Source organism: Dendropsophus ebraccatus, chromosome 2, assembly GCF_027789765.1.
Source record: "Dendropsophus ebraccatus isolate aDenEbr1 chromosome 2, aDenEbr1.pat, whole genome shotgun sequence".
Classification (NCBI taxonomy): Eukaryota; Metazoa; Chordata; class Amphibia; order Anura; family Hylidae; genus Dendropsophus; species Dendropsophus ebraccatus.
In genome coordinates, this window is record NC_091455.1 from 142,089,518 (window position 1) to 142,117,363 (window position 27,846).

General features: G+C 45.9%; 1 protein-coding gene across 1 annotated transcript in view; it reads left to right on the forward strand.

Annotated features, from left to right (window-relative positions):
- Positions 1–615: 615 nt before the first annotated feature.
- LOC138784179 (mediator of RNA polymerase II transcription subunit 1-like) overlaps positions 616–27,846 on the forward strand; it is a 90,334-nt gene continuing 63,103 nt past the window's right edge. The window contains exons 1-2 of the mRNA XM_069959691.1: positions 616–718; positions 3,049–3,348. Coding sequence (XP_069815792.1) covers positions 616–718; positions 3,049–3,348 — 403 coding nt within the window. The remainder of the gene's footprint in view (positions 719–3,048; positions 3,349–27,846) is intronic.

The following is a 27,846-nucleotide window of genomic DNA, read 5'->3' on the forward strand; positions in this document are numbered from 1 at the left end:
TAACAAAGAGAACAAAGAGTGATTTCACTAGCGGATAAAGAGATTCGATTCTTTTGGACAATCAAGTCTTTATGCTCTTATATGGAAGGTCAGCGAGTCCCACGTGGCCTGCGGTTCTATAAGGAACCGGCTCAATTCACAGAGGACAATAAATTCATGCAAGAATGGAAGGAAGCACACTTACTACATTCCCAAAAATTGTTACAGATGATCTATGCACGTAATCAAGTCGAGTACGAGAAGGTTACCACAGACCTATGTAAAGCCAAGCTGGAGTTGCGTACTAGACAATCGGAGGAGCAAGCATCAGCTTTTATAGCCTAATTGGAAAAAAGAACCATTGCTACCCAAATGGAAGTGAAAGAAAAGAAAATGGACAAATTTTTACGTGATAGAAAAGACTTTGACTTGTGAGGAGTCTTTGATTGGAATACTAAAAAATAAAAGTGTAAAAATATTAAACCGAAAAAACGCAGTGGTGACAACCCATTCTGATTCTAGTGCCCCAGAAGATGCAGCTAGTGGGTTTCAGCAACAAGGGGCCCGACCTAAAATGGAACCATCTGGCCCTTTAGGAAACGCACCAGAAGGGGCCAGGGGAAAAAGATCTGTGCGATGGTATCAAGGCCAGAAAAGGAAACAAGTCTTCTGGACTCATTAAATCAGACGGATACAAACTATGAGTCAAATGTGACTAACAGTGAACTGTCTGCCGATTGTTTGTCTGTTTTGTCAAAAGGCTTAAATTTCTGTATTGCTGAAAATTTTGATGCAACTCAGTTTGAGATAGACCTCTTTAACCCCTTAAGGACAGAGCCAATTTCGATTTTTGCATTTTAGTTTTTTCCTCCTTGTGCATCAAAGGCCATAGCACTTGCATTTTTCCACTTAGAAACCCACATGAGCCCTTCTTTTTTGCGTCACTAATTGTACTTTGCAATGACAGGCTGAATTTTTGCATAAAGTACACTGCGAATCCAGAAAAAAAATAAATGTGTGGTGAAATTGAAAAAAAAAAACGCATTTTGTTTATTTGGGGGAAATGTGTTTTTACGCCATTCGCCCTGGGGTAAAACTGACTTGTTATATATGTTCCTCAAGTAGTTACGATTAAAACGATATATAACATGTATAACTTATATTGTATCTGATGGCCTGTAAAAAATTCAAACCATTGTCAACAAATATACGTCACTTAAAACCGCTCCGTTCCCAGGCTTATAGCACTTTTATCCTTTGGTCTATGGGGCTGTGTGAGGTGTAATTTTTTGCGCCATGATGTGTTCTTTCTATCGGTACCTTGATTGCGCATATACGACTTTTTGATCGCTTTTTATTACAATTTTTCTGGATTTGATGTGACCAAAAATGTGCAATTTTACACTTTGGGATTTTTTTGCTCTGACGCCGTTTACCGTGCGAGATCAGGAACGTGATTAATTAATAGTTCGGGTGATTACGCACGCGGCGATAGCAAACATGTTTGTTTATTTATTTACTTTTATTTATAACCTGGGAAAAGGGGGGTGATTCAGACATTTATTAGGGGAGGGGGATTTTTACTAATAACAATACTTTTTTTTTACTTTTACACTTATACTAGAAGCCCCCCTGGGGGACTTCTAGTATAAGTGCTTTGATCTCTCATTGAGATCTCTGCAGCATAGATATGCTGCAGAGATCCATGAGATAGGCTGCTGCAGCCGGAAGTAAACGAGTGCCGAGCCGGGGACGGCGCCATCTTGGAGCGGTCCCCGGCCGGCTTCAGAAACGGAGATCACTCCTCCGGGATAACATCCCGGAGGAGCGATCTCCCCACTAGACACCAGGGATGACGCTGCAAACGGTAATCGGATGCAGCTGTCATGTTTGACAGCTGCATCTGATTACTGTATTAGCGGGCACGGCGATCGGACCGTGCCCGCTAATACCGGCGGTCCCGGGCTACAAGCGGCACCTGGGACCACCGCGGTTCAGAACGGGGTCGCCGCGCGGCCCCGCTCTGAACGTCCTTAACGGCATCAGGGCGTAAATATACGCCCTATGTCGTTAAGGGGTTAAAGCAATAAGAAAAAACAATCTGTGTAAATTTATTTCTAAAAAATCTAAAAATGACCATTAGGTGAAATCCCAGCAGTGATTGGTCCCCTCGGCTTCAGTGTCACTACTGACTTACCTGAGGAGGTAGCCAGGGGGGCCCAGCTACTTACGGAACTAACCGATGAAACCGATGATCCCCCTGTAGAGGTGTGTGAGTTTGTAGGGGGTAATAAATATAAATTCTGTCCCCCCATACAACCAGGAGGTCCTCTTGATCTTTTTTCAACGCTAGTCATTATTGATGTGAAGGCCTTACTTTATCCGCTGTGTACTGACAACCTCTCGGTAGGTGAGAGACGAGCCCTTTCTTGGCTCTCCTCTCACCTCAATTTGGTTGTGAGGAAGGCGGATAAAGGTGGGAACACCATTGTCTTGAGTCTCCCCTATTATTAAGAAGAAGCATTACGTTTATTAGGTGATAGTGCAGTTTACCTACCTATCAAAGACAATCCGACTCAGAAATATTCTAATCAGTTACAACCCCTATTGAGAAGATTTGTAGAATTAGGGGTTATTTCCAGATGATGTGCAGAGAAGTTGTTCTATACCCATCCACGCAGACCCTCTTGGTATTTTTTGCCTAAAATCCACAAGTCACCGAGCCGACCCCCTGGACGCCCAATTGTGGCGGGGATCGGCTTGGTGACTGAGGGTTTGTCAAAATACATAGACTGGTTATTGCGTCCCATGTTAAGAGACATCCCTGCATACCTGAAAGATACAGGCGATTTTTTACAGTCTCTGCAAGATACTATGTGGCAGGAAGGTTACAGTCTGGTCTCCGTGGACGTCGAGAGCCTGTACACCCGCATCCCTGGGGACCCCAGTTGCATGTTCGTTGGCTAATCTATTTTTAGCTGTGTTTGAGAAGAGATATAGCTTATCACTGACCAATGAATTTATTAAATATATCGTCACATACAAACGATATATTCATTATTTGGTCAGGGTCACAAGAACAATTCTCTGCCTTCATGGACTACTTAAATAGGGATGTTAAAATGAATATGGCGTGTATGTCTGTTTATGGAGGTGACACTCTGGACTTCCTGGACGTGCAGGTACAGGTGAAGGCTGGACGTTTGGTGACTACGGGTTTTCGGAAACCGACTGCCACCAATGCATTGTTACACTTTGACAGCTTCCACCCGCCCCACGTAAAGAAAGCAATCCCTTACAGTCAGTTCTTACGGCTTCGCCGTCTGAATAGCACTGTGGAGGGCTTTTTGCAACAGGCTGATGAACTAGGTATTAGATTGGAAGAGAGAAGATACCCTAAAAAGATTATCAGGGAAGCGAAAGACAGAGCCTGGGGCAACTCTAGGGAACAAATGTTACAGAATAGAAAGAGAAAAAGAGGAGATAGAAGATTTGTTTTTTCCTTCAGATATACAGAAATGAATAGAGTGATCTAGAATGCTATTCCTAAACATCGGCATTTAATATAAGGCGATGATGATGTCAGGGAAATCGCAGTGAGACAACCCATTTTCTCATATAGACGCACCACTACCATTAGAGATTCATTAACTTATCCTAGGTATAAAAATAATAATAGAAATAAAAATAAAAACTGGTTGGATAGTATTGGCCCTAAGGGGAATGCCAGTTGTATGCCAGAGGGAGAGGAGGTGACCATAGAAGGCATAAGGTGGGAGGTTAGACAATTGATCACGTGTAGATCTAGCTTCGTAGTCTATGCCATCTTGTGCCCATGTGGTCACTTCTATATAGGTAAAACTATTAGACAGCTCTTCACTAGATTTAGGGAATATCGTAACTCTACTGGGATAGGATCAACACGTCTAATAGATCACATGAATGAAAAACACAATGGTGACAAAAATACTCAAATTTCTAGGGTTAGAAATTGTGAAGCCTTCCAGGGGTGGAGGAGATTGCCATCAGCGGCTGCTGAAGCAAGAGTTCTGGTGGATTATGAAAACGGGAGCATTAGGGCTCTAGGCCTAAATGATAAGAATGACATGAGTATAGCGGTGCCAGTTACATGACGTAGATTAAGTGAGCCAGTTGAAGCGTGCAAGTGCGAAACGTTCATTGCTCCTATCTGTGGAACGCACCTGCGTTTGTATTTTGCTATTCCCCTGCAATAAAGCATCCTTTCCACTTCATCTGGGTGAGTGCCGTTGTATTTCTACTGAAGCGACAGCAGCAGATCGTTGCTGTACGAGTCGTTTGTTTTTCCACATGTTGAAAAACAAACGACTGCAACAATCATCTGACATGAACGATGTCGGCTGATCGTTGCCTTTTAAACCTCGGGACGATTATCAGCCATAACGGCCAATATTGGCCGAATACGGCCGATAATCGTTCCGTGGAATAGGGCCCTAAGTTTTCTCAGTATCCTGTGTACAGTATACACAGGGAGAGACAATAAATAGGGAAGTAGTTCCTGGACCAAGTTGCAGTCTCTTGATGTTGTCTCTGGGCTTAACCTGACAGTAAAGTTTCTCATCTAAAAAAGGTCAAGCCAAAAAAAGCGAAGAGTTTTGCTTCAAGGCCCCTAAACCTGCCTGTCAAGTCAAGTCACTAACAACAGTAAGAATAAGTTCTATGTTCAAACATGACAGCTGCATTTAACGGTCCTTTATAGCCCCATCCCTGGTATCTAGTGGCTGGATCCCCCCTGTGATACAATTGGGATCCATTGTACTGGCCGGTCTGGGACTCAGCATCCGAATGACGCTGACCCCGGCTCAGCAATCTATGTATCAGAGTAATAGAGCACTGATCTAATGGATCCGTGCTCTCTTAAGTATACTACACTGATCTCTATGAGAGTTCAGTGTAGTTGTATTAGAAGTCCCCCAGGGGGACTTTTAATTAATGTAGAAAAACCCCTTCCTTAAAATTAATGTAGAAAAAAAAAGTTTTTTATTCATAAAAAAACCCTTCCCTAATAAAAGTTTAAATCACCTCCTTTTCCCATTTTATAAATAAATAAAAAATAAACATGTTTGGTATCACCGTGTGCGTAATTGCCCGAACTATTAAATTATCATATTCCTGATCGTGCGCAAAAAAATTCCAAGGTGCAAAACTGTGCGGTTTTGGTCGCATCAAATCCAGAAAAATTTTGATAAAAAGTGATCAAAAAGTCCCATATTAATAACCCCACTGTAATAACCCCTTACATACGTTTTGCAGCATATTTTATGCAAAAATTAAGTCTGTAAAGTGGCGCAAAAAATATGGAACAAAAAATATTGGCTTATGTGGGTCCGTAGGTGAAAAAATGCAAACGCTATGGCCTTTTAAACATGAGGGGGAAAAAAACAAAAAGACACAAAAACGAAAATTAGCCCAGGAGGGAAAAGTTTGATATAATACACTTCCCTTACGTCCCATTGGCATCACAACATATGGGGGTAAATTTGCCCCTGCGAGCCCCTGGGACGAAGGAATATTTAATGAAAAAATAACAATTAAATTTTAATCCCCTCCTCCATGAGGTATAAATAGGCTCCACCTCCCCCTAGACCTCAGTCTTTTTTTACTTCGTTGCTGTTAGCCCTAGGGGACTTTGTCCCTCCTCCGTTTTTATGCTTTGTTTACCTGTTGCATTCAGGTTTTCTCTCCAGGTAATGATTGCTGGGATGCTGCTGGAGCCGGTGTCCAGGTAGTAACCTGATATTTGCCTCTGCAGGTCTTAGCTTTTAAGTTTTTCTTACCTAGTGCGTCTTGGAACACACTCTGCGTGTCACCCGAGCCGCTGGCTTTTTTTCCAGTCGCATTCGACTGTGGAACGCATCAGCGATGCGTGCGTCTCAGCACTGTGGTGTCAGCGCGCGCGCTCTCTGCACGCCGGATTAGCCGTGTGTCCAAGGCAGAAGGTAAGCTTTGCTACCTCTAGGTCTGGCTGTCTTCCTCTGGAAGGATTTTCTGTGGCTCATCTGGGTCTAATAGAAATCATCTGTGCAAAGTGCTGTGATCTCTCTTCTATATACTTAAAAGTAAGTGTTGCTGCCACCTAGTGTCTCTTTCCGGTATCACTCTAGCCAGGCTAGTGGTTTATATGTATTGTAATCCATTGATTATTTGCAGATGTCTGAAATGGAGACCAGTCCTGCTGCTGGCAAAAGACCTTCTAAGGAAGCACTTCATGTGCCGAGTGCGAGACTCCTCTACCTGACGGCTATGGATACCGTAGGAGGATCATTTTTTCCAGATAAGATTCATCCTTTCTTTCATAAAAATATTTATGAATGCCTATGTGTTTCAGTACGCTGTCCTTCATGCAGACCTAAACCTATGAGGAGCCTGATGTTCAGGATGTAGTTGTATGAGTCAACGACTGTGTGCAAAAGACTTTAGCGGCTAATGAGAATCGCCGCCCGTGTCCTAAGATAAAGACCAAATGGAGTATTTCTCTCTCTACTCCCAGCCTTTGAGTATATTACTTTATGGCTGTAGGATTATGGTCATTTTCAGTTTTACTGTGATTGATGAAGTTAAGTCATCCTCTCTTCTGAAACCTCTTCTACTTCTGAAGATGAGAAAGAATTATTCAAGGGGTATTTCACAGCTGATAGAATTCACAAGCTCTGCTAAGCTGTGCAAGCTGAAATACACCCTGTGGAAATAGAAGAGGATAAGGATTCGTCCTCCTCCTCAAAAAAAAAAAAAAAGCCTAGGGCTTTTTCTGTGGGAGAGACTTCATTGTCTATGTTACAGACGGAATGGAAGGAACCGGAAGAGGCTCCGGGTTTGAGCAAGAGGTTTTAAGACCTTATATGTTCTCAAGGAAGAACAATGTAAGGACTGGATTGAGCCTCCAAAGGTGGACCCGGCCATAGCCAAACTGTCGAAATGTACTGTGCTGCCTGCAGAGGACGGATCCAATCTTAAGGATCCGATGGATAGAAGGGTGGAGGTAGCCCTCAAGAGATCATATACGGCAGCGGCAGCCCAAGGGGCAGTCTCCATATCTTCTTTTGAGGTTTCTAGAAGCCTAAGAAGATGGCTGGCCAAGGTCCAGGAAAATTTGGAAGGTAGAGCTAGCAGGGACAAGGTCCTTTGCTCCTTAAAAAAGGTCATTATGGCCATTTACTTCCTCTGCGATGCTGCATCTCAGGGAACCAGGTTAGCGTAAAAAAACTAGTACGCTCTCGACCGCTGCCGAAGGGCGCTATGGTTAAAACCCTGGGTTGGAGATGCTAACTCCAAAATTCAGCTCTGTAATATTGAGTTCCAGCCAGGTAGGCTGTTTGGCTCTGAGCTGGATAAATTAATGGAGGAGTTGTCTGACAAGGAGGGGAAGTCTCTACCATTGTCCTATAAAAGCCGTGATTCCTTTTGCAGAGCAAAATCTCCTCAGCGAGGCAAAGGGAGATACCAGTACAGAGGTCGAGGAAGAAACTATTCCAGAAGAGGTTCCAGGAAGCAGCAGAATAAGGACACCAACAAGAAACCAGACTTCTGATGCCAGAAGCAGTCCAGTGGGGGACGTCTGAGTTCTGTTTCTCCCTGCCTGGGAAGAATTAAGGAAAGATCCCTGGGTGTTAAATATTATTCAAAAAGGTTATGTCCTTCATTTATTATCTCTTCCTCCTCCAAGATTTCTTCTGTCAAGAAATCTTAAGCCAGAAAGACATTTAGTCCTAGAGACAGAAATTCTTTACCTCCTTTCCAAAGAGGCTCTAATGGATGTTCCTCTATCCGAGATCGGTCAGGGAGTTTACTCCCCAGTGTTTCTAGTGCTGAAGCCATCCGGAAAGTGGAGGCTTATTATAGATTTGCAATATCTCAACAGGTGCATTGTAAAGAAGACGTTCCACATGGAGAACATAAGATCGGTAAAATCTATCCTCCAGGAGGGAGATTTTATGGTCACCATAGATCTACAGGATGCATATCTTCATGTACCGATTCTGAAGGCGCACAGGAGATTTTTAAGAATCGCCATCCAAATCCAGGGGAAGGTAAGACACTTACAATTCAAAGTCCTTCCATCCGAAATACCTCCGCACCCTTTGTTTTCACAAAGGTAGTGTCACCATGATGGTTCGCTTCCGTTTACAGGGGATAAAGTTATCCCTTACCTGGACGATTGGTTGATTATGACTCAGACTCAGGATCTTCTGAGAGTTCAGTTGAACTATGTCCAGGACATACTTCAACAACATACTTCGACATGGCCTGCGTGGCGTACCTAAACAGGGAGGTACCAGATCCCCTTTTCTCCTCAGGGAAGTAGAGAAGATTTTCTGTTGGGCAGAAACCAGAATAACCGGACTCTCTGCGATTCATATCAGGGGTGTCTACAATACGTTGGCGGATCGAGTCGAGGCCTGACATTCCCGGGGGAATAGTCTCTCTCAAGGAGAGTGTTCATTCAGTTAACCCAGAGGTGGGGGCCTCCTCAGAGAGACCTCATGGCATCAGCAAGCAAGGCCAAACTGAGGAATTTCTGTTCCCTTTACAGGGCAGTCAATCCCACGGTAGTGGACTCAATGATAATACCATGGACATACCAGCTGGCGTATATATTTCCTCCCATAGCCATGATTCCCAGAGTTTGACGAAGATCAGTCGTCAGTAATAATAATAACTCCCTTCTGGCCGAAGAGGTCATGGTTCACCCTGCCCATAAATATGGTTACCTCTGCATCCGGATCTAATATTCTAGGGTCAACATCTGTGCAGGAATCTTTCCAGCCTCAGCTTGACAGCTTGGAGACTGAGAGGACCGTATTGGACTCTAGTTTTTCTGAGAAGGTATAGTATACCCTTTCTCACGCTCGTAGTAGCAGTACAAATAAATCTTATGCACGTATTTGGAAGATTTTTCAAGATTGGTGTGCAAGCAGGAGTATTGATGGACTTAAACCTTCTACTCCACAGTCATTGGAGTTTTTACAGGAAGGCTTCTATAAAGGATTAAAACCTAGTTCCATCAAGGTGCAGATAGCAGCCCTCTCTGCACACCTAAACTCAAGTTTTTTTCAGATCTTGGAGGTAAAGAATTTTGTTAAGGCTAGACTAGGACTAACCTGGTAAAGCAGGTAGACCCATGGGACTTATCCTTTGTGTTGAGACGCCTGTGTCTTCCTCCCTTTAAGCCTTGGGAGGAAGTAGACTCCAAGTTAACATTGAAAGTTTCTCTTTTACTAGCCATTACCTCTGCTAAGAGAGTTGGAGATCTTAAAGCCCTTGGCTCCGCACCTCCATACGTGATTTTTTCCCAAGACAAGGTTATCCTTAGGTTCCTTCCAGGATTCCTGCCTATGGTGGCTTCATTTGCCAACATCAACCAGCCTATAGTATTGCCTGTATTTTCTCCTACTGGATCATCTGAAGAAGACTTGGATCTTTCTTTATTGGACGTATCAAGAGCTATCAAGATCTATCTACATAGAGTAGGTGATTTTCGTAAAGACGAGAATTTCTTTATCCCTTTCGCAGGAAAGAACAAGGGGAGGAAGGCTTCAAAACCTTCAATATCCAGATGGATCTGTGACTCCATTGCCTTATGTTACTCCTCTGCTGATCTGGATCCACCAGAATTTACCAGGGCTCACTCTACTAGAGCTGTGGCCTCCACTCGGGCAGAGCGTGCCGCTGTGCCACTTGAGGACATATGCCAGGCAGCTACCTTCTTTGACTACCTTTGTGAGATATTTCAGGCTGGATACTTCTTTCCTGTCAAGAACAACCTTTGCAAGATCTGTTCTTAATGCGGACGTGTAACGCCTGGACTAGTGGATCCACTGGACCGTCACCAGCGATGGCACTGACCTCACCAGGGAGCGGAGTCTAAGGGGCCGCTGGTTTTCACCAGAGCCCGCCGCAAGGCGGGATGGACTTGCTGCGGCAGGCGACCCCCAGGTCGCTACCCCTGGCTTGGTTGCTGGTGACGACAGGCGAGGCGTGGCAGGAGCAGTAGGCAGGAGATGGTACTGGCAATGGTCTGTAGGTGAGACCGCACGTGACAGGCTGAACACAGGAACTAAAGTGTAACGGGGAAGCAGGAACCAGGAACAAGGAGTGGGGACCAGGTAGCGGACAGGAATCAGGAACAAGGACTAGGGACCAGGTAGCGGACAGGAATCAGGAACAACAGGGAGCTGGGCCAAACGCTATGGGAAGCATGTAGAGGCTCCAACACCTGCAGTGGGGCAGGGCTGGAATTTATAGGGAGTGATTGTGTGCATGACCAATTAGGAGCGCACTGCCCCTTTAAATCTGAGACAGCCGGCACGCGCGCCCTAGGAGGCGGGGACGCGCGCGCCGGCCGGCACAGCGACGGACAGGAGCGTGGAGAGGTGAGGCGCCCCCCGGGGCCGAAGTAACAGCAGCGCCGGGTCCCTGCCTATGGACACCGGCTGCTGCATGGGGAAGAGAGGAGTCGCGGCGGCGGCCCGGAGCACGGGCCGCCGCCGCGGCCGTGACAGTACCCCCCCCCCTTAGGCCTCCCCCTCTTTCTGGCCTGTAGGAACCTCTTGATGAGATCTTGGTCCAGGATGTTAGCCTCGGGTTCCCAGGACCTCTCCTCAGGACCAAATCCTTTCCAGTCCACCAGGAAGAACCGTCTCCCTCTTCCAGTTTTCATGGCCAGAATGTCTTTGACAATGTAGACGTCGTCAGAGACGGCTTGTGGAGCAGAGAGCGAAGCCTTATCGGAGAACCGGTTGTGGACTACTGGCTTTAAGAGGGAGACATGGAAGGCGTTCGGAATCCGCATCGTAGGAGGTAGGCGGAGTTTGTAGGTGACAGGGTTGAGGCGTTTTAGCACCGAGAAAGGACCGATGAATCGAGGACCCAACTTGTAGCTGGGAATCTTGAGTCGGACATATTTGGCCGAGAGCCAGACTTTGTCCCCAGGGAGAAAATTCAGGGCGGGTCTTCTTCTCTTATCCACCTGGTCCTTCATGCGGTCAGATGCCTTGAGCAGAGATTGTCGAGTCTGTTCCCAGATTGACTGCAGGTCAGATAACAACTCCTCCACGGCTGGGACTTCAGAGGATGGAGAGAGAGGCAGAGGATGACGTCCATAGACCACATAGAAGGGTGACTTGCCTGTGGAGCTCGAGTCCAGATGATTGTAGGAGAACTCCGCCCATGGAAGCACACTGGACCAGTTGTCCTGGCGAGCGGAGACGAAATGTCGAAGATAACTGCCAAGGACCTGATTGACCCTCTCCACTTGCCCATTAGTCTGGGGATGATAGGCCGAAGAGAAGTCCAGCTTTACTTGGAGTTGAGAGCAGAGAGCACGCCAGAATCTGGAGACAAATTGTGAGCCTCTGTCAGACACTATATGAAGAGGAAGACCATGGAGGCGGAAGATATGCTGAAAGAACAGCTGGGCCAGGCGAGGAGCTGATGGTAATCCAGGAAGAGCCACGAAGTGGGACATCTTGGAAAAGCGGTCAGTTACAACCCAAATGACCGTGTCACCCGCAGATGGAGGTAAGTCTGTGACAAAGTCCATGCCTATATGGCACCAGGGGCGGTCTGGGACTGGCAAGGGCTGAAGTAGGCCGGCAGGTTTTTGATGGGAGGACTTGTTTCTGGCACAGATGGTACAAGACGCCACAAAGTCCTTGACATCTTGGAGTAGGCTAGGCCACCAGTAGTGGCGGGAGATCAGTTGCCCGGTCTTTAGAGCTCCCGGATGCCCGGCCATCATAGAGGAATGACCCCATTTCAGGATGCGTTTACGGAGTGCGGGGCGCACATAAGTCTTACCGGGAGGCAATCTCTGCAGAGTAGAAGTAGCAACAGGTACTAGGCGATCGGGAGGAATTATGTGACGAGGAGGTTCCTCTTGCCCCATGACATCGGATGCTCGGGATAACGCATCGGCCTTTATATTCTTCTCGGCTGGACGGAAATGAATGGTGAAGTTGAACCGAGAGAAGAAGAGGGACCACCTGGCCTGCCGGGGATTGAGGCGTTGAGCCGATTGGAGGTAGAGGAGGTTCTTGTGGTCCGTGTAGATGTTAACGGAATGTCTAGCCCCCTCTAGGAGATGACGCCACTCCTCCAGTGCCAACTTGATAGCCAGGAGTTCACGATCTCCAATAGTATAGTTCCTCTCGGCCGGGGAAAAAGTTTTAGAAAAGAACCCTGCAGGTTCTGATCTTGCCTGATGTGTCCCTTTGCGAGAGGACGGCTCCTGCGCCCACAGAAGAAGCATCAACTTCAAGAGAAAACGGCTTGGTGATATCCGGGCGAACTAGAGCAGGAGCGGAGGCAAAGGCAGACTTTAGGCTATTGAAGGCTTGTTCGGCCTCTGGAGGCCAGCGTTTGGGATCCGCCCTCTTCTTTGTGAGAGCCACTATGGGTGCTACCAGGGTAGAGAAGTGAGGGATGAATTGCCGGTAGTAGTTGGCAAATCCAAGGAATCGTTGGATATCTCTAAGTCCCTCAGGGCGAGGCCATTGGAGAACAGCTGAGAGCTTGGCAGGATCCATCTGTAGGCCCTGGTCGGAGACAATGTACCCAAGAAACGGCAGGCTGCGTTGATGGAAAACGCACTTCTCCAGCTTGGCATAAAAACGGTTGGCCCGTAATCTTCGTAGAACCTGCCGTACATGGGACACGTGGGTCTGCTGGTCGTGGGAGAAGACCAGGATGTCGTCAAGATAGACAATGACGCAGACATAGAGGAGGTCGCGGAATATATCATTCACGAATTCCTGGAAGATCGCTGGGGCGTTGCATAGGCCGAATGGCATGACCAGATATTCGTAGTGCCCATCCCTGGTGTTGAAAGCGGTCTTCCATTTGTCTCCTTCACGAATTCGGATCAGGTTATAAGCTCCCCTCAGATCCAGCTTAGAGAAGATTCTAGCTCCACGGAGACGGTCGAATAGTTCGGGGATAAGCGGAAGAGGATAGCGGTTCTTGACAGTCACCTTATTTAAGCCCCGGTAGTCTATGCATGGGCGGAGGGAACCGTCCTTCTTCTGCACAAAGAAAAATCCAGCGCCAGCAGGGGACGTGGATTTACGAATTAAGCCCTTCTATAAGTTCTCCCAGATGTAGGAGGACATGGCTTCCGTCTCGGGCACCGAGAGAGGGTATACTCGACCACGTGGAGGAGAAGTTCCTGGAAGCAGGTCTAAAGGGCAATCATAGGGCCGATGAGGTGGTAGAGAGTTTGCCTCCTTGGCCGAAAAAACATCAACGAAGTCATGGTATTCCTGCGGTAGTCCCGATAGAGGCTTGGCGTTAGCAGGTGACCTCGTAGAGCACTTGGGTTGAGGAGGTCTCAGACACCTATTTGGACAGTCCTGGCCCCAGCCGAGAACCTCCCCAGTTCTCCAGTCCAGCTTAGGGGTATGTAGTTGCAGCCAAGGGAGACCCAACAGGATGTTGGAAGAGGAATGGCGCAAAACGTAGAAGGAGATCCTCTCCTGATGTAAGGCGCCCACCTGGAGGACTAGGGGTTCCGTCTGGCAGTGCACAGCTTCGGAAAGAATCTCGCCCGTGACCGAAGAGATAGACCGGGGTTGGGTTAGCTGTTTCACGGGTAGCCGCCATCTTTGGACCAACGAAGCAGAAATGAAACTGCCAGCAGCGCCAGAGTCGATAAGGGCAGTAGTCTGGAGAACTTGCCCTGTGGGTGTCTGGATGGAGACTGGCATAGTCAACCTTGGAGAGGTGGCATTTACACCTAGGGAGGCCTCTCCCACCGGACCTAGGTGCGAGCGTTTCCCGGACGCTGAGGACGTTGGGGACATCTCTGCCGGTAGTGATCAGCGCCACCGCAATAGAGACAGAGATTCAGCTCCATTCGACGGGCTCTCTCATCAGTCGTCAGGCGAGCTCGTTCCACCTGCATGGGGACTTCTGGAGACGACTGGGGCATAGGAGCAACAGGACTCTGGAACACCGGTGCCAGCCGAGGATGGCGACGGGGCAGGCTCAGTCGTCGTTCCTGCCGGACCTCCTCCTCTCTCTCGGAAAATCGGTTGTCGACTCTGGTAGCCAGTAGGATAAGATCGTTCAGAGATGTAGGGAGGTCGCGGGCGGAGAGCACGTCTTTCACTCGACTGGATAGTCCCTTCTTGAAGGTGGCTAATAGGGCGGCCTCGTTCCAGTCCAATTCAGCTGCCAGGGTGCGGAACTGGATGGCATAGTCACCAACAGAGGAGCTCCCTTGAGAGAGGTTGAGAAGAGCAGTCTCAGCTGAAGTAGCACGGGCAGGTTCCTCAAAGACGGAGCGAAACTCGGCCAGGAAGGCCCAGAGATTGGCAGCAACAGGATCATCACGGTCCCACAGTGGCGTGGCCCAGGCCAGAGCTCTACCCTCCAATAGGCTGATGATGAAAGCCACTTTAGAGCGCTCGGTGGGAAACTGATTACTTAAAAGTTCAATATGCATTGTGCATTGAGTCAGGAATCCCCTGCACAACTTGGGATCGCCTCCATATTTACTCGGGAGGGCCAATCGAAGTCTCGAGGTGGCTGCAGGTGGAGGTGGGCGCTGGGCTGTAGTATGCTGCTGTAGGGCGGCAGTCAATTGCTGGATTTGCTGCGACTGTTGCTGGATCTGTTGAGCCTGTTGAGCGACCACTCTGGCGACGTCACGGAGATCAGGCACCTCGCCGGGATCCATGGTTGGAGCCTACTGTAACGCCTGGACTAGTGGATCCACTGGACCGTCACCAGCGATGGCACTGACCTCACCAGGGAGCGGAGTCTAAGGGGCCGCTGGTTTTCACCAGAGCCCGCCGCAAGGCGGGATGGACTTGCTGCGGCAGGCGACCCCCAGGTTGCTACCCCTGGCTTGGTTGCTGGTGACGGCAGGCGAGGCGTGGCAGGAGCAGTAGGCAGGAGATGGTACTGGCAATGGTCTGTAGGTGAGACCGCACGTGACAGGCTGAACACAGGAACTAAAGTGTAACGGGGAAGCAGGAACCAGGAACAAGGAGTGGGGACCAGGTAGCGGACAGGAATCAGGAACAAGGACTAGGGACCAGGTAGCGGACAGGAATCAGGAACAACAGGGAGCTGGGCCAAACGCTATGGGAAGCATGTAGAGGCTCCAACACCTGCAGTGGGGCAGGGCTGGAATTTATAGGGAGTGATTGTGTGCATGACCAATTAGGAGCGCACTGCCCCTTTAAATCTGAGACAGCCGGCGCGCCCGCGCCCTAGGAGGCGGGGACGCGCGCGCCCGCCGGCACAGCGACGGACAGGAGCGTGGAGAGGTGAGGCGCCCCCCGGGGCCGAAGTAACAGCAGCGCCGGGTCCCTGCCTAGGGACACCGGCTGCTGCATGGGGAAGAGAGGAGTCAGGCCGTGACAGGACGTAATAAATAACCCGCCCATTGGGGATAATGCTTGCTAATTCCCCATATGTTGTGATGCCAATGGGACGTAAGGGAAGCTAAAATTATTATGTTAATTTGTTTTCCCTGAGACCCATTGGCATCACAAGACTCCCTCCCTGTGTTTTATGTTTCTTTATAATTAGACTGAGGTCTAGGGGGAGGTGGAGCCTATTTATACCTCATGGAGGAGGGGATTAAAATTTAATTGTTATTTTTTCATTAAATATTCCTTCGTCCCAGGGGCTCGCAGGGGCGAATTTACCCCCATATGTTGTGATGCCAATGGGTCTCAGGGAAAACAAATTAACATAATTTTAGCTTCTCAATATGGAAATTGTAGAACTATGAAGGAAAAGTCATGGAATTATGCAAATTACAGGTTAATGATTTATGGACATGTTAATGATATGTTTATGATATGTAGAGGATAAAAGATGGAAACAAAATATTGAAAACATCTCAATTTATTCAATATTGAGAATGAGCGCCATGTGCAGAAATACATGTGTGGTGTCCCACCACGGGTGTTATTAGTTTATACACCCCTCGCAAAAGCCTGTACTACAAGTTAGCGTGGTAATGAAGTGATACTTAAGTTTATCGCTTAAGGTTATCACTTGTTTATGATCTGCGCACCAATAAGAGCTCTCTTCTCTTCTTTACCTATCTCTATTCTCCTTTTTCTCTTTACACTTTCTTTTCCACCACTCACAGGGGACATTACACCTCCTGTAGGAGTTGTCACATGGGGAGAGGAAGTGCACGCCCACACCTAGTGAGTCTTACTCAAGTCGTGGTGGAGAGAGGACGCAAGACAAGATGCTCCCTGCTGTGGTCCAGCTAGGCCCTGGCTTTGCCAGGTCCCCCCTTCAGTCAGTGTCCAGTGTAGTGTAGTCAGGAGTGTGGTAGTGGAAGGATGCACATGGGAGACAGAGAGACTTTTTCTTTGGTCCAACTATGCAGTGCTAAACTACTTGAGAGAGGACAAGTCAGAGATCACCCCAACCCAACATTTCTAAAAGTGCAGGACAGTATCCTTAAATAAGAGGAACTGATCAAAAAAGAGCAAAGTTGCTACATACGTACTCGCAGCTCAGGTGTAACCAGGTAATTTGGCCACCTTGCTCAACTCAAGGTAACAAGGTCTGGGGCTTGTGTCGCCCTAATAGGACGGGTCACCTGACACTGTAGGGAAACAAGTGGTACAGCGACAACAAAGGTCGTAACACAGGCACAAGTATACTTCTATTTTCAAGTATTCTTGAGTATTTTACTTCCTCTTCTTCTAAAGTTCCATCAGAGCACACTTCTACCCTGGGTTGGAACTCTCAGCACAAACTCCTCTCCACTACTCTGAACTTGCAGCACAAACTCCTCTCTACTGTTCTCAGCTCACTCTGCTTCTCTGCACACAACCAAGTCAGCTCAGCTCATCTGCTCCAAAACCTCTTAACGCAGATTCTGTTCTGTCACGTCTGCAGCCAATGATCAGCTATTGTGCAAAGTATTCTCACAGTAAAGAAGATTTTATTTCTGATAACGGAACTCAGTGATTATTGTTCTGGCACCTACACAGTCACTACTCCATCCTTGGGTCATCTCCCTTTTCTGTGGGTGGCGGCACTGATTGGGTGGGTCACAGCTCCACTATGAACCACCTTGATAATTAGCCAAGGGACCCCATCGCAGCCTGGCAGGTCACCAACCACAGGGGAAAGGTTATAGCCGGCTACTTTAAAATAAAAGCAGGTGTGCCTCCATACCTTTGTGCCCCACAGGCACTGGCATCACGACAATCTACCACCTGGCTGTGTTATATCTTGACCAACCACAACTGTAGTGGCGTCACTAAGCACCATCTGGCAAGTGACCGGTTCTCCACACGCGGGCATCACACATGCACTTACATGCCCTGGTATGCTGTCAGTGGGGTTATTAATGCTTGTCTGAAAAATGTTCTGCCACACTGAAAGCACAAAAATCATCCAGATTCACTGCGGGCATTTCCCTTTGTAATTGCCAAGCAATGACGTCCCAGATATATTCTCCGAGAGACGTTAGAGGCCATGGTGGAAAGCTGCTCATAGTAGCATCGGCAACATGCAGCATGGTATTATTATTGTCAACTCCCCAAACACATTAGAGAGATGGGTGTACTAATGGTTCCAAGACATATGGTGCGTTTACACAGACAGATTTATCTGACAGATTTTGGAAGCCAAAGCCAGGAATGGATTCGGAAAGAGGAGATATCTCAATCTTTCCTTCATGACCTGTTCCCTGTTCATAGTCCATTTCTGGCTTTGGCTTCAAAAATCTGTCAGATAAATCTCTCTGTGTAAACGCACCATAGGTCAATCTAATGCTGAGTTATCAGTGAACTACATTATACAATTCCACATTATAATCCTGGGAGTATCACCAGGATGACATTTCTTTGTGGCGTTGCTCGTGTGATCTCCAGACTAATATCCTTTTGCTGCTACAAGTATTTCTGTTTCTCTGCACACTAGATACATTTTGTGTGAACAAGGTCAATAATGAATTCAGTAATTCAAAGGGTTTCAGTTGTTCACATTAACGGTTGCCAAAAGTTTAGCCTTTGAATGGAGTTTATTGTATGGGTCATTTCAGTAAGGAATTTCACAATCCAAGAATTATTACTCACTGCTAATAATCAAAGATGACTTGTGAATACTACTGAGCCTCTTATTGAAGCAGTGAACCGTTCATTGCTGGAGCGGGTGGCAGAAAAGGCACACAAAGGCATCAGACTTTGGTGTTTTTCTCTCAGAAAAGCGCCACTAAAAAGTGCCATATGCATAGCCTATGGTATTTTTTTAGTGGAGCAGAAGACTTCCATTAAAGTCTATGGGAGAAAAATGTCACAGGTTGCCGAAAAAACGCCAAACCCACAGCCTGCTGCAATTTGCAAAAACCACCACAGAGCCGCAAAAATGCCAAGAAAAACGCCACCCTAAAAACGCAGTTTGTGAGGCAAATCATAAATTTCTATTGACTTCCAGCTAACATCTGGCTGCTCTCGTTTTTGCAAAAAAAAAAACGCCATGGCATTTTATTGGCGTTTTTACAAAAAAAAAAAAAAGAGGCAGTTTAAAGTGATTCTGTACCCACAATCTGACCCCCCCAAACCACTTGTACCTTCGGATAGCTGTTTTTAATCCAAGATCTGTCCTGGGGTCCATTCGGCAGGTGATGCAGTTATTGTCATAAAAAACAACTTTTAAATTGGCAGCCCTGTGCCCTTTGGCCGTGGCTTACATTGTGTATTATGCATTAGGCTTGCACAACCTCTCTGTCCTTCCTCCCCACCCTCCTAATGATTAGGAATGATCCAGGCAGATTGTCTCCTAGTCATCAGCTGTGTGAGCCCGGCACATGGGCTGGATCGTTAAGGCATCTGTGTAGTTTTCACTGCAGGGGAATAGGAAAAATGGTGAAGAGGGTGGGGAGGAGGGACAGAGAACTTGTGCTAGCCTAATGCATACACAAACTAAGACCCGGCCAAAGGGCACAGGGCTGCCAGTTTAAAAGATTTTTTTATGACAATAACTGCATCACTTGCTGAACGGACCCCAGGACAGATCTTGGATTAAAAGCAGCTATCTGAAGGTACAAGCGGTTTGGGGGCGGGTCAGATTGTGGGTACAGAGTCGCTTTAAACCAGGCTAACAATACCAGCCACCCCAACACCCCAGACCAGGAGCGCAATTTTTCATATTCTAGGACTGCTGGTACCCGGCTCTTCTCAGTAACCTTACTATGGTGGGTACTGGGGTAATAATTGTAATAATGGTAATAAGTGATGATTGAACAGTTAAATGTTCGAGTCGAACTCGAACCCCATTAAAGTTAATGGGACATGTTGGGGTTAATTTTTATACCTATACAGGTAAGGAGAAGCTGGAATTACAATCCAGACGAGTAAACTGGATACATGGAACAATTAAGTGAAAAAAAATTTGGCTCTAAGAATGACACAAAACAAAAGAGGGTAAAATACTTCATTGCTTTCAATGGATAAGTGAGGTAGCAGAGTTAAGAGAGTGACATAGCAGAGTTGAGGTAGTAAGGTAGTGATGTAGCAGAGTTAAGTCTGCAAGGATGTAGCAGAGTTGAGGCAGCAGTGATGTAGCACAGTTGAGGTACTAAGGTATTGACATAGCAGAGTTGAGGTAGAGAGGTAGTGATGTAGCTGGGTTGACGTAGCAGAGTTGAGGCGGCAGTGGCGTAGCAGAGTTGAGGCAGCAGTGACATCAGTTGTAGGTAACTGCTACAACTGACATCTTGTCATCTTCGTAACATCTTGTATAGTAGTCAGTATAATGGCAGTCACCCAGCTTTCCTAGCATCTTGTATAATGGCAGTCACCCAGTTTTGCTAGCATCTTAAATACACAACAAAACTATGGGCATAAGTTCTGAATCATTGCAAAAATATTTTATTTACCATGATTGTATTAATAACATGATACGAACATTATTTAAAAAATTCCTTTAAAAAGATATATGTAAAAACAACCAAATACTGATAAAATTGCATATATTACTGACAAACAACATAGAATGAATGGATTAACACTTACTGGGTGCCTAGTCAGGGATTGTCTAGTAAAGTGCCACTATAATTGTAACCATGAATTCGATTAGGTAAACCACTATTCAGGCAATATTATAAAAAAAAGACAACCCAAAAGCCCTTAGTCTTATCAGCACTCACCCATTCTTACTATGAGGGTCACAGCCGTCCCTACGTACGTTTCGCCTCAACAGGGCTTCCTCAGGGAACTGCTAGCATCTTGTATAGTAAGTATATGGAGGTCACCCAGCTTTCCTAACATTTTGTATAGTAGTCAGTATAATGGAGGTCACCCAGCTTTCTAGCATCATGTATGGTAGTCAGTATAATGGCAGTCACCCAGCTTTTCTAGCATCTTGTATAGTATTCAGTATAATGGAGGTCACCCAGCTTTCCAGCACCACGTATAGTAGTCAGTATAATGGAGGTCACTCAGCTTTCCTAGCATCTTGTATAGTAGTCAGTTTAATGGAGGTCTCTTAGCTTTCCCATAACAATAATACACGGTATATATCTGTATATGAGAATAACACATGGTATATTTGAACGGTATTTCACCCCTAAAACTGACAAAAATTAACTTTTAACTAAGCAACTCCTATGTATGGTTGATAGATTCGTATGACAGAAAAACTGACAAAAATTTACTTTTGGGCACTGAGTGTGAATAATAAAATAATGGTACCCAGCTTTCCTAACATCTTGTATAATGGCAGTCACCCAACTTTGCTAGCATCTTGTATAGTACGCAGTATAAGGGTACAAACACACACAGCAGATACGCAGCAGATATGCAGCAGATTTGATGGTGCAGATTTGATGCTGTTTTCAGTTATTTAGATCTAATCTGCTGCGTATCTGCTGTGTATTTGCTGCGTATCGCAGCAGTAAATACGCAGCGTATATGCCGTGTGTGTTTGTACCCTAAGGCTATGTTCACACAACGCATATTTTCGTAAAATCACAGCCGTTGTACAATAGCCGTGACTATTACGAGATTATACGTTGCATTGCTGTCTATGGGATCCCGACCGGAGCGTATATACATAGTATACGCTCCGGCCGGGACGCCCATCAGTTTTCTGCGGCCGCTATTCATTGAATAGTGGCTGCAGAAACCCATGTCAGTGCACACTGTGGAGCGAGCGGATCCAGCCACTCGCTCCATAGCGGGCAGTGTAAAGTTCTGATGCGGGAGCGCACGGATGCGCCGCATCAGAGCACTGTGGCCCGAAAGATCTTCTGCAGGGATGATCTTTTCAGAGACCGCCCATTCCATGACCCAGCCAGGTCTTGGAATGGCCGGTCTCATATGTTCTGTGAACATGGCCTAATGGCGGTCTCCCAGCTTTCCCATCATCTTGTATAATGGCGGTCACCCAGCTTTCTCAGCATCTTGTATAGTAGTCAGTATAATGGCGGTCACCCAGCTTTCCTAGCATCCTGTATAGTAGTCAGTATAATGGAGGTCACCCGGCTTTGATATTGGAAAGATGGAAAGCTATGAACGGGCTATTTATTAATGCAAAAAATTATTTTTGGAGGGGATACCCCTGTGAAAATTACACTTTTTGCCATTGAGAAAGATTTAGCAACAGAGAGAACTCTATTTTCTGGATATATATCTGTATGACAATAACACACGGTATATATATATATATATATATATATATATATATATATATATATATGACAATAATATACAGTATATAGATCTCTATGACAATAACACACAGTATATTTGATTGGTATTTCACCCCCAAAACTGACAAAAATGAACTTTTAACTAAGCAACTCCTATGTATGATTGATAGATGCGTATAATAGATGGGAAGATGTCTTTTTTATACTATTATTCATCAATAAAAACTGACAAAAATGGACTTTTGGGCACTGAGTGTGAATAAGAAAATAATGCAGGTCACCCAGCTTTACCAAACCTAAGTATTGCTTTCTATGGAAAGGAAAATGCTATCTAACTAAGTCTACGCTTGTCCCTAAGTCCCTGAGCTTGTCCCAAAGTCCCTGAGCTTGTCCCCAAGTCCCTGAGCTTGTCCCCAAGTCCCTGAGCTTGTCCCCAAGTCCCTGAGCTTGTCCCCAAGTCCCTGAGCTTGTCCCCAAGTCCCTGAGCTTGTCCCCAAGTCCCTGAGCTTGTCCCCAAGTCCCTGAGCTTGCTAAACACCCCACTAACTAACTAAGCTAAATAGCAGCATGCAAGACAGACAGACAGACAGAGAGCAGTCTGTACAGCACAGTGAGTGAGCAGAAAATGGCGCCCAGAACACATCACAGTGATATATATATATATATATATATATATATATATATATATATATGAGATGGTCATGTGATTTTAGCATCCAATGAGACCTCTACAACTAAGCAATGACGTTTCTGACATTTCTATGTGCTCTGCACTGATTGGCTGGCAAAAAGGCGCTCAAACTTGAACTCGAACACTAACTTAAACAAACAATAAAAAGTTCGGTTCTGTTCGATTTTGAGAAAATCGAGATGTTCGTCTCGAACTTAACTTTTCTCGAACAGTTCGATCAACACAAGTAATAATGCAGGGGTTAGTGGTAGCCATTTTATGGGCTAACACTAAGCCCCTGCTTAGGAATGGGTGCTGTCTATTAGACAGACTCCATTACTAAGCCTGTAAAGTGCGTAAAAAAACAATACACCAGATAATTTTTTCCCTATTGTAATAAAAAAAAAACACCCACGGAGGTCATTGATATAGTGTACCAAATTTTATGTAGTCCTCAGGATACTGAAAAACAAACAAGAAAAAAAATGTTAGTACATGGAGGCTGATGTTCTCTGCTGTGGTAGTTGCAGTGACAAAGGCATGTGCTTGTGGAGTGCAGGTGGGACCTGTAAGTCCAGCTCCTGCCAGCAGTACAAAAAACTTATATGCTAGCCAGTATGGCTAGCACAGCGGGGAAGAGCAACTGCAGTGTAGAGACAACATACAGATGAAGACACATCCAGGAGAGCGGAAGGGTATATGCTTTGTGCTGACGAGCAGAATAGCTATCATTTTGACAGTTGTTCTGCTCCTCTACAGTATACAGCATCTGGTCACATAGCTGCTTACTGAGTCTGGCTCAGGGCCGGGACAAGGAATTTTGGTGCCATAGGCAGAGAAGACAAATGCCCCCCCCCCATATGTATATATATCCCCTGTTTGCTTCCCCCAGTAGTATATAGACCCCCTGTTTGCTTCCACAGTTGTATATATATCCCTTGTGTGCTGCCCCCAGTTGCATATATTTTTATGTATATATATTTATGCATATACACACAGACACACATTTATGCATATACACACATATTTATGTACAGTATATACACTTGTGTACACACACACACTCTTATGAATACACACACACTCTCACACATGTAAACCCACACACACACACAGACACAAAACAGCTACCCCTGAGTGACACACACACTCTCACACATGTACACACACACAGACACAAAACAGCTACCTCTGAGTGACACACACACTCTCACACGTGTATACACACACACACACACACAAAACAGCTACCTCTCAGTGTGACACACACACACACTATTATGTATACACACACACTTATGAATACACACACACTCTTATGTACACACACACTTATGTATACACACACTTATGTATACACACACACACTCTTATGTACACACACACACACACACACTCTTATGTACACACACACACACACACTCTTGTTGTCGCTGTACACATACACAGACACAAAACAGCTACCTCTCAGTGTGACACACATACACACACACTATTATGTATACACACACACTTATGAATACACACACACTCTTATGTACACACACACTTATGTATACACACACACACTCTTATGTACACACACACACACACACACACTCTTATGTACACACACACACACACACTCTTGTTGTCGCTGTACACATACACAGGCACAAAACAGCTACCTCTCAGCTAGGTTGCTTGCACTTTCTCTCCTCTCCGTCCTGGGACTGTCATGGAGGGGTCTGCTGCTGATAATGATGCAGCGATGAGCAGCTGACAGGAGAGGCCCAGGCAGACACTTCCTGGTCATCATGTGCTGTGTCTGCAGGCTGCCGTTCTTCACCTCCTCCTCTCTGGCCCGACAGCTGAGCAGCTCCCAGAGCCCAGGGGATGTGTAATGCTGCACATTCCCCCATACTGGCCTCCTGCACCAGGTCAGACAGCTCCTGGCAAAGAGAGCTCAGCCAGAGCAGTGTATTCAGCAGGAGGCCGCCCCTCCCCCCGACCCTGTGGAGCAGCAGCAGAAGACTCACAGACCTGTGTATCTCCCGGCAGGGGGCTGATGTAATCAGCTTCTGTATGCTGCTTCCGGGTTCGGCCTGGTGGCGCCCCCTGCTGTTTGGCGCCCTAGGCCATCGCCTACCCCTGCCTACTCTTTGTCCCGGCCCTGCTCTGGCTCCAAGGGGGTTAAGTGGGAATGTTGTGGGGGGCAGCCGCGCGGCTCTGTCACTACAGTTCCATTCAAAGAGTTTCCCCGCTGCCGGCATGATATTGACACACCGTGATGGTCAGGGAATGAATCCATTACATTCCTGTCCCGTCCATAATATCCACAATTTGCTGAATTATTTTGTTTATATAATGAGAACACAGCCTTTTGATCCAAAACTGCATAAAAACCATGAACATAAAATCACTGCAATGCTTTTCTGGTTGAAGCATTAGTTGAAGACAGCTGTGCCATGTTAAGTAGTGCAGGTGTGTTAAGGAAGCTGGTAAACCACACAAGAGATCATCACTCTGTAGGTGCATGTTGGATGCAACAGAGATGGAGGCGTATGCTGACCTTTCAGAGGAGGGTATGGTGGCGAGTCTTTGGACCCCAGTAAACAAGGAAAACTCTTCAGTTATGTTACATGCTCCTATTGAATACCAACAGGAAAAGAAGGTCTCTCCCTTAGGTAAATGTAAGTTTTGCTATAGAGGATCTTGTGAATAAAAACATGTGCAGACAGGGAAGATGTCAATCAAATATTTAATTTTCTCACTCATACTGGAAAATGAAGCTTGACAGACTATAGTGTCTATGGAAAATAGCAAGTGATCATCTTGTTGCTCTCAGATTTTCAGGGTACAAACCCACACACCGTATACGCAGCGTATTTACTGCTGCGATACGCAGCAAATACGCAGCAGATACTCGGCAAATTAGATCTAAATAACTGAACACAGCATCAAATCTGCACCATCAAATCTGCTGCGTATCTGCTGCATCTACGGTGTGTGGGTTTGTACCCTCAAGCTTCTTTCTTTGAGGCTTGTTTGCACAATACATGTGGTTTTGTCTCCCATTGAAATGAATGTGGGACTAAAAAACTGTGCTGACCCATTTAATGTAGAAGAAGAGAAATTTTACTTTTATTCAGTGTATGGTAATCTTGATGTGGTACAGGGTGAGGGAGCATGGAGAGAGCGTTTACAGCAATGAACATTTTGTGCCTCCCAGGACTTCCTCTGGCCGTGTAGCTGAGGTCATACCACACTCACTGCATACTTATGGGTCTACCCATAAGTTACAAACTGTCTATTATAAAGTGAATCTAAAGTACAAAACAAAGGAAGGCATTGAGCTTGTTTTCTCGTTCAAGCCAAGCAGGCTGGTATCTGCCAAAGATTTGAAGTCAAAGCCAGGAATGGATTTGAAAATAGGAAAAATCTGAGGCTTTCCTTTATGGCCTGATCTGTTTATAGTCTTTCTGGCTTTGGCTTCAAATCTTTGTCAGATAATCTGTCAGATAATCTTTTGGTGCGTTTACACGAAACGATAATTGGCCCGATTGTACGATTAACGATGTCGGAGTAATGATTTTTTTTTCGTAACTATCAGCGTTTAGACGGTACGATATATCGTACGGAAAAATCGCTTTGCGAATGCGCGCACCAGCCCGGCCCGCTTGCAGCCCGGCCCTGATCGCCACCCCCACCGCCCCTCTGATCGCCACCCCCACTGCCGCTCCGATCGCCGCCGCCGCTCCGATCGCAAACCCCCCGCCGCCGCTCCGATCTACGGGGGGTGGGGGGCAATCGGAGCGGCGGCGGATGAGCGGGAGGCCGGGCTGCGAGCGGGGGGACTATCGCACGACGACTGTTTACACGGAACGATCAGCGAGTTTTTTGCGAACGACAATTTGCTGACATGTTAAAAGATCAAAATGAACGATTTCTCGTTCGTCGTTTGATCGTTCGCTGCGTTTACACGTACGATTATCGTTCGAATTCGATCGTTATCGTGCAAATTCGCACGATAATCGTTACGTGTAAACGCACCTTTTATGTGTAAATGGACCCTTAAGGCCCTATTTCACGGAACGATTATCGGCCGTATTAGGTCTATAATCGTTGCATGAAATAGAAGGCATTGATCAGCCGACATTGTTCATGTCGGCTGATCGTTGCGGTCGTTTGCCTTTCAACCATGTTAAAAAACAAAGGACTGTGGAATAGGAGCAGCGGCAGCAGACCGCCACTATCCTCTGACACAGAGACATTTATCTGACAGATCTTTGAAGCCAAAGCCAGGAACAGACTATTAACAGAGAACACGTCATAAGGGGACTGAGATTTCTTCTATTTCCCATCCATTCCTGGCTTTGGCTTCAAAAATCTGTCAGATAAATCTCTGTGTAAAGGCACCCTTAGGCTAGGACAGTATATCTGCTCAGTATTTTGCAACCAAACAAAGAGTGGATTGAAAACACAGAAAGGCTATGTTCGCACACTGTTGAAATTTAGTGGATGGCCGCCATTTAATGGCAAATAATTGCTGTTGTTTTAAAACAATGGCAGTTGTTTTGAAAGAACAGCTGTTGTTTGCCAGTTAATTGCGGCCATCCACTAAATTTCAACAGTGTGAGAACATAGCCGTTCTGTGTTTTCAATCCACTCTTGGTTTTGGTTGCAAAATACTGACCAAAATATTGAGCACAAATACTGTGTGTGAACATAACCTTAGAGTTTATTTGAAATGTGTGTGCAAAAAAAAAAAATACATACAGCAATTCACAGTGCAAACTGAGGTACTTATTTCCTCTGATCACATTGGATGTCATGAAAAAACATACTACAAGGCTATGTCTGCAGATGGCATTTAGTGCTATTTTTCAGCAATTTCATCATAATCATGACACAAATAGCGTCAATTAAAACCTATGGGTAAACAGCTTAAAACCATTAGTGTACATAGCTTGTGAGCATATACAATACCTTTAACATAAAGCCATACAGCCTCTGGGCAGTGCTGTACATGCTTTGATAAAAGTATGTATACATTTTCATTTCCAGTAGCACAACAGATTTTTTTTCATAACATCCCAGTAGGTGCTACCATATTACTTACAATGGCAGCTCTTATGTTCAGGATCAGGGGATATGACCTTCTGAAGATTGAACAGAAGGGTTTTTCAATTACTCAAATGTGGAGTTCCTGTTTGCACATGCTTTACCTGCAAATGATTTGCATTTCCTCTTAGGGTACAATCACACACAGCAGATACGCAGCAGATTTGATGCTGTGTTCAGTTATTTAGATCTAATATGCTGCGCATTTGCTGCGTATCGCAGCAGTAAATACGCTGCGTATATGGTGTGTGTGTTTATACCCTTAAACAAATTTTGTGTTGTTTTTCCAGGAAACCATGCTTCTAAACTCCATCTGGTTTCACTTGTCATTTGTTCCCACCACCTATTAAAGTTATGCTGCGTTTACACAGAACAATTATCGTGCGAATTTGCGCGATAACAATCGAATTCCAGCGATAAT